Below are 13,745 nucleotides of genomic sequence, written 5' to 3'. Positions count from 1 at the left end.
AAACGACCTCGACGACAACTCGATCATGGGCTTTGGATTTGGCTGACTCTGTGCAGACGTCGTAACGTCGACCAAGGGGGCGAAACTTTCTTCCACCGAAACTACTGATCATGGCCACCTCGCGATACCCCCAGTCCGACCTCCGTCGACAAGTTGGGTCGCCGAAACCCAAAATCCGAGGCGAGTCAACGCGCATGACGCCCTTCCGACCACGTTACCGTCACAGGATTGCTGACGCCTTGTCAATTGGCTTAGAAAACAAAGAAACCTTATGCCGAAACGTGATGATATACGGACACTGCCGATACGAGAACACCGGTTGCGCCTTCAACCACGACCAGAATCGATCCAACTCGGTCCAGAATAGTCCCGGAGGACAGAGTAACCAGTCTGATTTGTAGGTCACAGTCCACATCCGTTTCGCTATCGTGACCGACTTCCATGGCCCAACGACCCGTCCAAAATGCTCGAGAACTGCCAATATTCGACATCGAGACTTGACGCTCTTCTGCTGGGGGGAAAGGAGACGCCTCGGTTGTAGAGGCCTTGGCATGGGATCAGCGGCGCTGCTAAACTCCGGCGATACGTGTGTCAGGCGAGCCTTGTGGCGGACTAAATATCTCGTCAATGAGACATACGTCGCATAGAAAGAGGGGTTGGACCGTTAAATCGCAGTCCTAAATGAAGTCCCCCCGATCGGCTCGGGCCTACATCGCGATATGCAGCAAGATCTTGGTGGAACTCGGACTAGTCACCTTATGGTCGATGTGGACCAAGGCCGTGGTCGCAGAAATGTGAATGAGATTTGGACAGCGCCATGGAGGAGAAGGTGTAGACCACTAACGTGCAGAGCAAGCATTGACGATGATGGCAAACAATCAAACTTCACGACAAGCAACAATAGCAGAAAGCTAACAGTTGGGGTTTTATAGTGCGAGAAAGGCCCTCAATGTCGACTCGCCTTCATTCACACCCGCCGGTCTGCCCTCGGTGGCATCACCGAGTGCAAATACGATAGGGGGCTCAAAGAAATCGACATTTTCCTCTCAGGCTGCGAGTGCAGCCGTTTTTACTCCTAGAGGAGCAGGCTGTATGTTCTGAGCCACATTGTATCTCGGACTACCTCATCTAATTTCTTCACAGCTGCAACGCCAGCCGCCGCTCCAGATGGAGAAGCTGCGTCAACAGTATTTAACCCTGCTACATTTCGAGAATTCACCCCTTCAAACTTTGAGTTGAGTACTGGTGTATGTATGACTATGCATCACAAATTATTTGAGACTAACATCGAAGCAGATTACTGCCAATGGCTCAGCTTCCGAGACAGGGCTCTCATTTGACCCCTTTGCTATGCCCAATGTTGCCCAGACATTACCGGCCACACCCTTCAACCCTTATGCCGATGATCCTACCGGACTCGCTGGTTCAGGGGCCTACTTCCAACATCAAAATGCTTACACAGCCCCGCTTCAACCGGTGAGAGGACGCGAACCAGTTGTTTTCCATGCCAAAACTGATGTCTGGTAGCTTCAATACCATTTGTACGCGCCCGTTGGGCCGTATAGAGATGATTTAATGCCATTCCAAAGGCAAATTCACGACTTCTTCCTACCTGAGAAGTTGCGCGAGGAGATGCAACGCAAGTCCGAGGCCTTGCAGCAGGTCATGCCGAGTAAGCTACACAATGAACATCAGGTGCCACAGATGTCTAATGCTGCTACAGACTCGACACTACCTCCATTAGACAACTACTACTCCCTCGTTCCCCTTGACACCAGCCATCGGAAGAGTTCCAGCGTCTTTGGTTACACTACATGGGTGTACAAGGCTACATCCTCGAAGAACGGCAAAACATACTGCCTCAGACGGCTTGAGGGTATGCTCTACAGCAATGCCCTTCCTCAACATTACTAACGCAAAACAGGTTACCGACTAACCAACGAGCAAGCTATTCGCTCTGTCAAGGAGTGGCGAAGGCTCAACAACGGTAACGTTGTGGGCATCCACGATGCCTTCACCACTCGAGCATTTGGCGACAGTTCCCTATTCTTCGTACAAGACTACCATCCCCTCTCCAAAACACTCGCCGAACTTCACTTTTCTCAACCGGCTTCCACCCATGGAACTCGCTTCAGCGCAAAGAACCCCATAGCCGAAAGCGTCCTGTGGGGCTATATTTCCCAGATAGCCAATGCCTTGAAGGCTATCCACACATTGAATCTGGCTGCGAGATGCCTTGATATGAGCAAGGTCATTGTGACGGACAAGAATCGCATTCGGCTTAGTGCCTGCTCCATCTTGGATGTTGTTCAGTTCGACAATCGTCGCCCAATTCAGGAGCTGCAGCAAGAGGACTTGATTCAATTTGGGAAACTCATTCTATCACTGGCTACTAACACACCGCCGAACCAGCTCACGAACCTTAAAGGGTCAATGGAACAGATGAGCAGGGTTTACTCGAAAGAAATCACGGATACCGTCTTGTGGCTTCTGACTCCCTCTCAGGTTGGTGCCACGCCCAAAGGTATAGAAGAATTTGTCCAGGGCATCGCGGTCCATATGGTTGCCACGCTGGATGCCAGCTTGCAGGAAGCGGATGCTCTGAAGTCGGACCTGTTCCGCGAACTAGAAAACGGCCGCATAGTGCGCCTCATGGCCAAGCTTGGTGCCGTCAACGAACGGCAGGAATTCGACGGCGATAGGAACTGGTCAGAAAACGGCGAGCGATACATGCTCAAACTATTCCGGGACTACGTATTTCATCAGGTCGACGCGAACGGAAACCCTGTGGTGGACATGGGTCACATTATCCGATGCTTGAACAGGCTGGACGCCGGTAGCGACGACCGAATCTGTCTTACGAGTCGAGACGAGCAGACGAGCTTTGTCGTCAGCTATAAGGAGCTGAAGAAGCAGCTCGGGAATGCTTTCGGGGAGCTCCTCAAGGCAGGAAAACAGACGTCGAACCGAGGGTTCCAAGGCACCTCTCACTAGAACGGGGAGGGCTGGGATTGCCACGGTTACGACACGGATCGAGATCACGGTCATGAAAGGACGGGGAACGAGGCTTCGACGTATTTGGATTGCAATGCACAGGGCTGCGTTTCGAACGATGCGAGAAACCACTACGGAGTGTGATGACTGACCTCACGTTGGTTTTGAGACGTTGGACTACGGATGAACGAACGGCTGAAACGGCGCATAAGACGATGGGCGGACGCAATGTGTTCATCGCTTGCTTGCCTGGTTCGAACGTATAAGAGGAGCGTATAGGAGCCTTCGGGGCGGGTGGAATAGCGGGAGGAAGAGAGAAGGAATAGAAAAAGGGAGAGTGAGCGGTTTCGCTGACTGTGGAGGATTCAGTTGGATGGGAGAGTACGAACGCGGGCAAAGAACAGTAACGAAATAAATCTCTTTTTCATTCATGTCTTTTTCGTGCACCATAAGGTGTGGCAGGGGATCCGCAAAGCCCTCACTCATGCTGCTCTTCCCGCCGTCATGATACTTGCGCCATACCTCTTTTCCCAACGCCCCCCTTTCTTGGTTTTTCTATTCGGGGGATTTTTGATATGCCATCATCATATTCATGTCCTCCTGCTGATGTACGCATACAACACGCAAGAAACGTCAATGTCTCGCGTTCGCCATACATCCAGCAAAGTCGCGCATTGCCGTCCCTGCCCCTATCCTCATCTCGTAGAGCACATATCCTTACCCTGTTGATGAGTTCTCGGTCCTCTTACACACAGTACCTCAGGATATCAAGTCGAATTCACCCCCCCAGTGACTCCCGTGACTTCTTCCCCCCTCTTGGATTCATTCGTTCATTCCTCCTCGGGCTGCGCAAACGGGTTCGCTATGGGCTCGCTTCCGTCGACGGGGCTGACGAGGACGAGGAGAGTTCCGCGGGCGACGATGAGGCCTAGGGACCTGGTCGTTTCGTTTCCTTCTTCGTCTATTTTGTTCCACATTCTGGTTAGCCGCGATGCACATTGAGAGCTCCCTCCCTCCCTCCCTCCCCCTCTGGTTTGCACTTGGTTTATAAAAAAAACCCCCGAGGCTAAGCAAAGAGCAGACACACGTACCTCTCATGACTTCCTGGACCTCATCCAGCACCAGGTTCATCAGCGCATCGTATCCCTTCAACGTTCCGGTGACTGTAGTGATCCCCCTAATGTTAGCAATCGATAGAGGCATGATTCCCACACACAGCCCCTCCCTCCCCTTTCCGCAAGAATCATGGGAGAGAGGGGGTTGGCAGGGGGGGAAAGGAACAAAAAGAGGAACAAAACACACCTTCGCGCCCGCCGTTGAACTTGACAGTAATCTGCTTGTCCATATACTTTGACAAGTCGAGGATATTCTCCTTCTTGGGCCTCTCGCGGTCGCCGCCCGAACCCTGGCCACCGCCTCGATCACCACCACCACCGCCGCCGCCGCGACCTCCTCCCCTTCCACCGCGGTAGTTTCCTCCGCCTCCGCCTCGGCCGCCGCCTCTGTGTGAGCCTCTATCCGCCATTGCGCCGCCGAGTTGTATCGTGGTCGTGATCGTGGTCGTGGTCTTGGCGTTTGTAGGGGCGGTCGCTGTGGTCTTGCTTTGGAAGGGGGTCGCTATCAGGACCTGAGTTTCCAATTCGAAAATGTCCTCTCGATATTTCAGTTGGAAGTTCCGCTTTGTTCGACGAGGTTTCTGTCGCGGGGGGTGTGACGTCGTCGAGAGATTGTTGGTCGTCTTTTTTTCCTGGGCGGCTGGGATGTTTGGCCGAAAAGGCTAGGGTGAGGTTCCGGTGGGAAAATGAGCTTGAGCTTGGTCCGGGCTTCTTCCATGGTGGGGCGGTCCTTTCCCCTCCTCCCCGCCGTTCAGAGGCCCGGGCTCCGTGATTGGCGGGGCGCGGGCTTTTTTATTCGAACCTGGAGGACCGGACGGGAATATTTACGATCTCTCACCGAGTTTACCATACCAAGAGGGAACTCCAAGAACTTGCGAATAGCGACTGTATATCACGGAGAATGAAGTTTATGACCTCTTTACAGCTTTAGTGTTTCTACATGCAAGTATACAGTTCCGATAATTCAGAATGGTGCTCGCATGACAAAACGAGGCAGCCTTGCATGGCAGTCTGCGTGATGCGATTGCTTCAACATTGCGCATAGTCATTTTTATCTCGGATCATGGATAAATTTATCCAATTGTTCGGCGACTCGGGGCCTCTCGCCTTTGATCACGCGACGCAACTTTTTTTTACCATTCACCAACAGTTTTCCGGCGCCCAGCAAGTCCCCAAAGAAGGCAGCTTGTGCGGGTAGCTCATCTTGCTATGGCGCCGTCGCAAGACAATAGCAAGGATAATGCTGAATGTCAGTCATTTCAGCATCCGGATGAAAGAGACCTATCGAGTCCGAGTAATGACAAAGAATAAACATCGATCAGTCGATCAAGGCCGCATTGCCGCGTTACCGAGAGAATAAAGTTTCGGTAACGGGGAGGAAATACTGCTGCCTGTTCGCGTACTTGCACCGCAAAGAAAAAAAAAAAGTTCCAATAACCATAACCATAAACCAGTGAAGAAACAAGAAATCTAATTTCGGATTTTTGTTTCCTTCTGGGATCGGCGTAAAGAACGATGACTTTGCAGCAACGACGCGCAACGGTCGAGTCGAAACGTCTTGGCGATGATGAAGCCAGGGCGCGTCGTCGTTGAAATACGACTACGGGCTAGCTCGCCCCGTGTAAGTGACGACACACCATGATGTATAAACCGCGGTACTCTGTATACCAAGGCTCGAAGAACCGGTGAACTAGGCTATTGACTGAATTGGACGAAGCCGAGGGAGGAGATGGCATTATTGAACCAGGGTTGGGAGGTTGGGAAACGTACTATGTAGATGAGCGATATACTTCATACGGGCTCGACCGAGTGGTCTAAGTTCCTGTAAGAGAAGTAATCCTGGCGCGTGTTCCGTTGGTGATTTCCAAAATGTCTTGGCACTGCCCTCTGCGCCACCCCCGATGATATTGATGGGCACCGAGAGCACCCCCAAAAGAGCGGGAAACAAGTTACAACGCATCATTTACGCCGCTACATTAGATCTTTAGGTCAGGACCATAAAGTGGGAATCGGGGATCCCAGAGTTGGTTGGCGAATTCCCGAGGTTGTTGAAATTGCGCCCCTACTATTCCATTCGTCCTCCATCTCCGGACATTTGGCCGGCCTTCTCTTGCAGATTGGGGGGCCACGTACTGTGGTTACGAAGCCTTGTCCGCCCTTCTGACCACTCTGCGTCCCTGCAAAGTCCCTGTGATGTAGATGCAAGTTAAGCAATGCCAAAGTGAGAATATCTCGGAGTTAACGGGCTGCGAGGAATGTTTCCATATTGAGTCAACCGACTTGAGAGGAGTGTTGTATACTCACTCAGTGAAGTGTGTGTGACATTCAAGGTGTGCCCCCCCTCCCAATCTCCAAGGGCCAAAGGAAACCAAACCGATCTGCGAAAGCGAGCCAGCGAAGAGGGCCGCTGGCCAGTGGCAACTGCTGCTCGATTTTATTCCAAAACACTGACAGGCCCAAAAATAAGGTAGTTGTTTTGCCCATCAGTGTCGGAGCGAGTTACATCCCAGCTGGTCGTCCGTCCCTGGAATTTCTGCACGTGCGTCGCGTGGTAAGGAGGGGGCAGCGCGGTAAGTGGTTCATGCCACATGGGAGGGATGGGGGCTGCTAAGTCGGGAAACGTTTGGCTTGGTTTGGTTTTATAACGACTTGAAGTGATGTTTGAGGGTGAGGGAGGAGATCAACCATGCCATGTGCGATTAGACATAATTAGAAGCGTTGTGGGCAGATGAGACTGCGGTTGACGATGATCTCACTCATTGGCCTTTTAGAGTTGGTTTGCGCGGGCCCCCGAGTGCCGGCCGGCGAGAGATGCATATTCGCACCTAGTCCAGGACTCCAGAGGCATGCAAGGTAGGTAGGTCCTCTAGTACTCCGTACTTGAGCGGGGTGCGAAAGTCATGTTTCTGTGCTGCTGAGGGTCCGCTTGAGTCGCCCCCGAAACAAGACGGGGTTGGCTTGTTGGACAGGCATCCCGGGTGAGGATGAAGGGAGTTTATAGATTGGCGATACCTTGGGTCCCCGACCTCAAGTCTTGGTCAACGTCGGTACCTTTTTCCGTGGTGTACAGAGCGGCAAAGGCGTAAGTTTCTCGAGTTGGTAGTGTAGTGCGTTCCTCGCGTTCCGCTCCGTCCGAAAGGGATCAAAGCTTCCCAATCGTCGGGTCTCCGTGTTTCCTCTCTATCCCACCCACCGTCGTCCCTTGTCTGGATTTCTATTTAGCATTAGCATTTTCTTTCTAGAAAGGTTCCATCTAAGGATGGACTGTCTACACTACCCGTGCAGGTACTGCATACCGCGTACGGGTAGAGGGGGGACACCTGCGGTGCCATGGCCCCGGGCGCGCAAATTGGCCAGCGGGCGCGCGGGTTCCCTCTGTCTAGTTCGTCTTTGGTAACGTCGTACCTTGCTAAGGACTAAGAGGGCCTTGCTCCGCCTCTCCACCCCGTCCGCCGTCGAACTATGGCAGGCTTGTTACCTTAGGCGAGGTAGCGAGCGACTCGCTTGCCGTTTGTCTGTCAAGTGCTGTGCGTACGCCGTGGCCGTCACGTCGTGTGTATAAGTCGGGACACACCAGGGTAAGACGGCAATTCAGAAAGATGGGATGTTTTAACGAGACGTGCCGGTTCGCCGGGGGCGGGAAGTATTCTGTACTAGGCACGAGGTCAGGATCAGATCACAGATGCGATGCAACGGAAAAGAAAGGGGCGGTGGTCGTTGTTGTCGTCAGTGGTGCGGCGTACCTTTTCTTGTCTCGTTTCTATGTCTTGTTTCTTGTCGTTCTCGTTTCTGTTCCTTTTCTGTATTTGTAGGGTGTCTCTGTAAGGATTCACTGGTAGTCTTAGAGAAGTGAGAGGTACCTTCCTCTCGGTGACCCGGCAAGGTAGTTGGGCAGGTGAGGATCTACGGTGCGCTCCTCCCTCCGAGATTCCCACCGGGCAGCCCATTTTTTCCGACCGAGTCTCATGTTCAGCGCGGGCGGTGTCTCAAGCTTGTTAGTCGCCTGTCCATCCATCCATCCATCCATTCTTCCAAAATCCTTGGACAACTCACTGGGTCATTGAGCAATCACTCTAAGTCTCGAGTCTCTCACAGTAGCAGACTCGCAGTCTCATACAGATGGCCCCCCTTCTTCCCGCCCGCTACTCCTCTCCTCTCGAAACACACAAAGCTGACTGGCCGGTTGGCTCCTCCATTTCCCCAGTTTCCAGGCTGTGCACTGCATCAGGCTGGAGCCGGCTCTTCTGGACCCAAGAGCCATGGGCCTTGATTGAGAAAAGTGAAAAGCAGGCAGCTTGTTCCCCGCTCGTATTAATTGTATTCGGCGTTCAATATCCTGCATCGACCATCTCCCGGCATCAAGAAGCTCTTCTAACTCTATGTCGCGGGCCGAAGATAGGCACCTCGGTCTTAAAAGCCAGGTCCCCTTTTTTGCTTAAATTTTGCGAATCAAACCTTGCCGCTTTGCCGACCCCTTGGACGCATTATTGGCTTCTTAGCTTGATCGTTATTCTCCCCGAACCCGACACTCTCGGCTCCCAGAGCCGGACTGTTCAGCTTCCAAGCCTTCATAGGGCTGCCAGTCTTACATAAGAAAACCGACGACAAACGGGAAACGGCCTGCTTTTTTGTTCAATCTTACCTCATATTAGTCGCTCAATTGCTTTATACGACATCTCTGTGCCGGGTCCCAGCGCCACCCCCGTACACAGTTCGCCGTCATCCGTTTTGAAATTTCCCACTTTGCTCGTATAGGACAAGCTGCGTTTATCGACGGGTCAAGTACCAAGGAAGTCGAGAGGCAATTAGAGAACGGCGGGGAGGAGGAAAGAAGAAAAAATCGAAAAAAAGGCTCACCAAGAAAAAAACCCATCGCTGGGGACTCCCTATTACGCCGTCTTACATGGGCTAAAGTTCTGAGCCGCTGGGACTGTACAAGCACAGGCATACCGGATAGCTTCTGCTGCTTCTTCTCCTTCTTCTTCTTCTTCTTCAACGGACAGAGACGGACAGAGACAGACGGCCTGTCTCTGCGCACAGCCACGGGTCCAGTCCAGTCCAAACCAGCCCGGTGGTGTGGCCCCCACCAGAATTGCTTGGTTGTCGATTTTGTTGCTCTTTTGGGGCTTTTAGGTGGTGCTTTCGCGTGTTTGGGGGGCCGGGGCGGGCTGCGTTTCTGAGAGCTGGCATCGGCGCAACCCCAGTCCACACACGCATCATCACCACATTCCGCTGCCTTGGCTTGGCGTTTTTTTTTCCCACGTAACCTCAACTCACTCTATCTCACCTGCCTCAAGGTAACCACAGCCCTTATTACGGATGCATAGTTCGGATATCAGTCGGGTATCTCTCGATTGATGTATCGCCTGCCTACCTCATCTTGTCTTGCACCTTCATGCCACGCTAGGAGCTGCTGTAGCTTCCTGCCTACCTTGCCTTACCTTACTTCCCGGCAGCCGTTGGCTCTGCGCTGCTCTTCCCGCTCAAGTTCCACCAATCCTCCTCATCTCAATCTCACTTACACACGCCTCATGCCTCACGCCTCACGCCTCACACCTCACACCTCACACTTTACGCCCAAGAGGGGGACCCTGCCCTGCCCTGGCCCTTCCCTTCCTTGCAGCTCTCACTCATCCATCCACTCACTCACTTACTCTCTCTATCTTTACACAGTACTGAGTCCAATCCTTTTTAGACTCTCCGTACTTGGGGAAAACTGAGGTGTCCTCGGGTTCCGTCAGTCCAAGCTTTTTAGGCTCCCTCCCTTCCCGACGAACGAAAAAAAGAAGGACGCCGGGTCCCTCTCCCACCCCCGGCCCCATCCGTTTAGTGGAACTCCCTCCGCCCTTGCTGCACCGCACCGCACCTTTGCCTTCCATTGCGGTCTTGCACTGCATTTTCCCAGCCGTCTACCGTCTCACACACACCTTCCTTCCACACTTCCACACACCTCGCCTCGCGCTGGGCTACCGCTCACTTCCTTCACACTAGCATCCCATCCCGCCTCTCGCCCTCTCTCTCACTCTCACTCTCACTCTCACTCACTCACTCATTTACCTGGGTACTCACTCTCATACACACACATACTAGCCCGCCCGACTCATACGGGTGCCGCCCCCTCCCCTCCCCCGTCGCGAAAAAAGGGAACCCACTCTTCAAGACTCCCGTTCCGTCGTGTCTCTCCTAGGTCCTAAAGGCTCAACCCGGGTCTCACATCCAGAGGTACGGTACTCTTTTTCACTTTCTCTCTATTTCACTCACCTCACTTTCATACCGACACACGACATAACCAATTTGGGACTTTGCGGCTTTGCGGTGGGAACTCGGCACCTGCTTGCCCCTGTCATTGGGCAATTGGCCCGTAAACTCGCCTCTGCAGCTGCACCCGCCGTCCGCTCTTCTTTCCCTCTTCTCTCCTCTTCTCCCCGTCCCATCCTCCAAGCAGTCCGTCCCATCTCCATCACTCTCACCTACCTACCTACCTGCCTACCTTACCTACCAACCAACCAATCTTGCCTTGCTCTTCATGTCTCCTTATTCTCTCTCACACCCACGGCGCGAGCCCATACTTGCTTGAGTGGTCTCTCTCTCTCTCTCTTTCTCATCCCATCCACCTGTCCATTCGCCCTCTACCTGCTTGTGCTTGTAAGTACCTTCCCTACCTTACGTTACGTTAAGGTACCCAAGTTCCCTTGTCTCGCCTTACCTTACTTTGCCTCTCCCCTACCTCAAGGTACTTTACCTTACGCCTATTTTCTACAAGTACCTTACCTTAAGGTACTCCTCCTCCCGAGTTCCGCCCCAGTTCCCAGCCAGCCCCCCGTCCTGTGGCCCCTGACCACGTCCCCCTGTTTCCCCCGTACAAATCCTGAACGAAACCCCGATTCCAACCCTCCTCCTCTCCCCCCGTCTTTTCTTGGCTCTCCGGCCTCGTTCACTCCTCCCCCCCCTTCAATCAACAAAATCTCTCGTCTCTCTTTCGTTCGAAAGCTTGCTTGCTCCATCTCAAGCCCCTCCAACTCTCATCTGTTCTGTTACCTGAGGCATTCCTCCCTCACTTCACTGGGGCCTTGTCTACTGGGTTGCCACCGCCTCAAAAGGTGTTGCTTCGCCATGAACTAACCAACTCCTAGATTTCAGGATCCCTCTTATTACGCCCGGGGCCCTTTGGCCTCTTCACACACGCACACATACTTCACACCACTCCACATAAATCGCAACTCGTCTCACACACGCACCCGGCTTCTTGTTTTTACAATTAATCTTGCTCTAGAGGGAAAGAAACAAAGGGCCACAACGAGGAAGGGTGAAAACAGAGAAGAAGAAAAGACACCTTGCTCTCACGGGATCCTCCCGTCTGTTGCCTGCGGTGACAATCTCACCATGGCGCATGCCCAGGATTCCCAAGAGCCCCATAAACGGAAACGGGACGCAGACGACGGCGGCGCTCAGCCAGCTCACTCTGATCGCATTCCCCAGCCTCCTCCGCCTCAGTCAGGTATGTGTGGTGCGCCAGTGTGTGTGTGATCCAAGAGTCGAAGTCTCCAGCAAGAAAATCAAATCCAAAAAAAAGAGAGCAAGAGAGCAAGAGAGCAAGCATGTCGCGATGCGCTGAAGGAACATGAGCCGTCGATCTCATCCTTCAGCTGCATCTCGTCGTTGTCGCCGTCGCGCCCGGAGGCAATCGAGGTTAGACTCGCCATTGATCCCTCGCCCCGGCCTGCCTGCCAGCGCCGCCCGCACCTTGTTTTCTACCTCTTCATTGTTTCCCCAACTTCATCCATCCTGTCTCCATCTTCGTCTCTTCTCCAGCTCAGGCTTCCTCTCCATCTACATCGCGCTTGTTCCAAGCCCCTTGGCAATGCTTAATTGCCCTATGCCATGGAATCTTGCCCCATCGACCATACCCGCTTGCGCTGCATCTCATCTCGTCCCATGAACTAGTACTAATTGTCAACTCAAAAAGGCAATGCATCCATCATCAACTACCTATCCAAAGCCAGTACTGGCAGACTCCAGCTCATTCAGGGAGAGCCTGACACATTCTCAGATGTGCTTGGTCTATTAAATCAGTACGAAGGTACGCTTTTCCCCTTTGAACTTCTCTGTGTATATCATAAAATGTCATGCTCAACGGTCAACAATAGGAGTCCTCAATAGGCATGAGAGTCTCGCGGCAAACTTGGGCGCCAAGCTCACTGGCCCCCGTCTTCTGAAAGCTATGGAGGGAGCTTTTGAAGGTCCCATCATTACCAACCCACCGCCTCCATATGGCGCGGCACCCGTGAGCTGGCTGGATATTGTCACCTTTGCCAAGACAAATCCTGAGAAATTCGTTCTCACCACCGGACACGACGGCGAGCGCACCTGTCAGTTCTACCTGAACGGCATCCAGACCCAGATTCTTGAAGACGACTGGCGGCTCATTATCAACGGTGCTTTGGACAGGTTTTCTGTCGTGTCCACGGCTCCCCTGGAAGAGGATGAGACGGCCGAGGTCGCGACACTGGAAATTGTGGAGCAGCGACTACAGGTTCTCATCAAGAAGGCCGATGAGATCGCCAAAAGGGCACGACAGCTCAACTACCACTTGAGCGGCCGCAGAGCCGGAATCAACTCGCGCCATGGCGGGCAGCAAGGGAGCAGCTCGGCCTTCCAGTCCGTTAACCACTCCAGAGGCCACGTTGCCCACGGAGCTGGATACGACCTGCATGCCGACCTGCTCCAGCAGTTTCTGTCATCTTCCCAAGCCTACCCCCCTCGGGTGCCCTCCAGCGCCGGTCTCGAGCAGGCCCATTCGACGGGCCAACATACACCGCCCGCGACAAATCCTCATCCGCACTCACTACCCCTGCAGGGGCGTCCAGTTGTCGTGCATGCACCGCCGGTCATGCCACAGAGAGATCCGTCGTATGACCCGTCGTCGCCGCACCGGGCCATCATCACGGCAAGGATAGAAAAGTTGAACAAGGGAGACCAGATCTGGCCGCCGTGCGACCGCTGCCGTAGGCTCAAGTCGCCGTGCATCAAGCACTTGACGGCCTGCCAGGGGTGCACGAAGAAGCACGCCAAGTGCGGGTGGAAAACGATTACCGAAGAAGAGATTGTCTGGCTCAACCGCGAGGCCAGCAGCAGCGCCGACGAAGCGCCGCATGTGGAAGCGAGCCCGGCTCAACCGGCGCCGGTGAGAACTCTACGATATGACCCAACACAGGACGACGGCCGATCTCACGAGCCGCCGCCGCAGCCGCAGCCGCCTACGTCGTCTTCCGCCAATCTTATGCCGGGAGGCGGAGACGTATCTCGGCCGGATAGCAGAGGCCAGCCGGACCATCGCCAGCGGTCGCCGTTAGACCCTGGATCCCGAAGCAGGACGAGCAGCTTCATGGACGTGGAGCATGAACCACCCCCGCCGATGAACCACAAGCCCTGGATGCCGGAGCCACACCCGCACCGCGGGGAGCAGCAGCATCAAAATCAACTGCCTAGTCTAAAGAACGACCATATGCTGCTCAGCCACATGGCGTCGGCTGCGACCGCGGCAGCTGATGCGCGGGATGCTACCTCGACCCCCGCGAGCAGCATGGTAGGACGATGAGCTGGCTAGCAAACAACACCATTTGCGGCAGATGACTT

At 53.8% G+C, this 13,745-nt stretch overlaps 3 protein-coding genes across 3 annotated transcripts; 2 read left to right on the top strand and 1 right to left on the bottom strand.

Moving 5' to 3' along the window:
- Nucleotides 1-1,167: 1,167 nt before the first annotated feature.
- Nucleotides 1,168-2,994, top strand: PAN3 (PAB-dependent poly(A)-specific ribonuclease subunit 3; the record flags this gene model as incomplete). Its single annotated transcript, XM_065757461.1, has 4 exons — nucleotides 1,168-1,187; nucleotides 1,590-1,672; nucleotides 1,724-1,876; nucleotides 1,925-2,994. 4 exons carry the CDS (start codon nucleotides 1,168-1,170, stop codon nucleotides 2,992-2,994), a joined length of 1,326 nt encoding a protein of 441 aa, XP_065613804.1.
- An 830-nt stretch (nucleotides 2,995-3,824) lies between these two features.
- lsm7 (U6 snRNP-associated protein Lsm7) lies at nucleotides 3,825-4,519 on the bottom strand (the record flags this gene model as incomplete). The annotated part of the gene is made up of 3 exons (XM_053199322.1): nucleotides 3,825-3,922; nucleotides 4,086-4,157; nucleotides 4,297-4,519. 3 exons carry the CDS (start codon nucleotides 4,517-4,519, stop codon nucleotides 3,825-3,827), a joined length of 393 nt encoding a protein of 130 aa, XP_053043228.1.
- A 6,973-nt stretch (nucleotides 4,520-11,492) lies between these two features.
- On the top strand, nucleotides 11,493-13,707 carry N0V96_005656 (uncharacterized protein; the record flags this gene model as incomplete). The annotated part of the gene is made up of 3 exons (XM_053199321.1): nucleotides 11,493-11,607; nucleotides 12,076-12,189; nucleotides 12,257-13,707. The coding sequence occupies 3 exons, from the start codon at nucleotides 11,493-11,495 to the stop codon at nucleotides 13,705-13,707; spliced, it is 1,680 nt and encodes a 559-aa protein (XP_053043227.1).
- Between the last annotated feature and the right edge of the window lie 38 nt (nucleotides 13,708-13,745).

The sequence above is a fragment of the Colletotrichum fioriniae genome (assembly GCF_027942845.1).
Source record: "Colletotrichum fioriniae strain IMI 355084 chromosome Unknown scaffold_6, whole genome shotgun sequence".
NCBI classification, from domain to species: Eukaryota; Fungi; Ascomycota; class Sordariomycetes; order Glomerellales; family Glomerellaceae; genus Colletotrichum; species Colletotrichum fioriniae.
The sequence above is the reverse complement of the archived record's forward strand: the minus strand, read 5'-3'. Positions and strand labels throughout refer to the sequence as shown.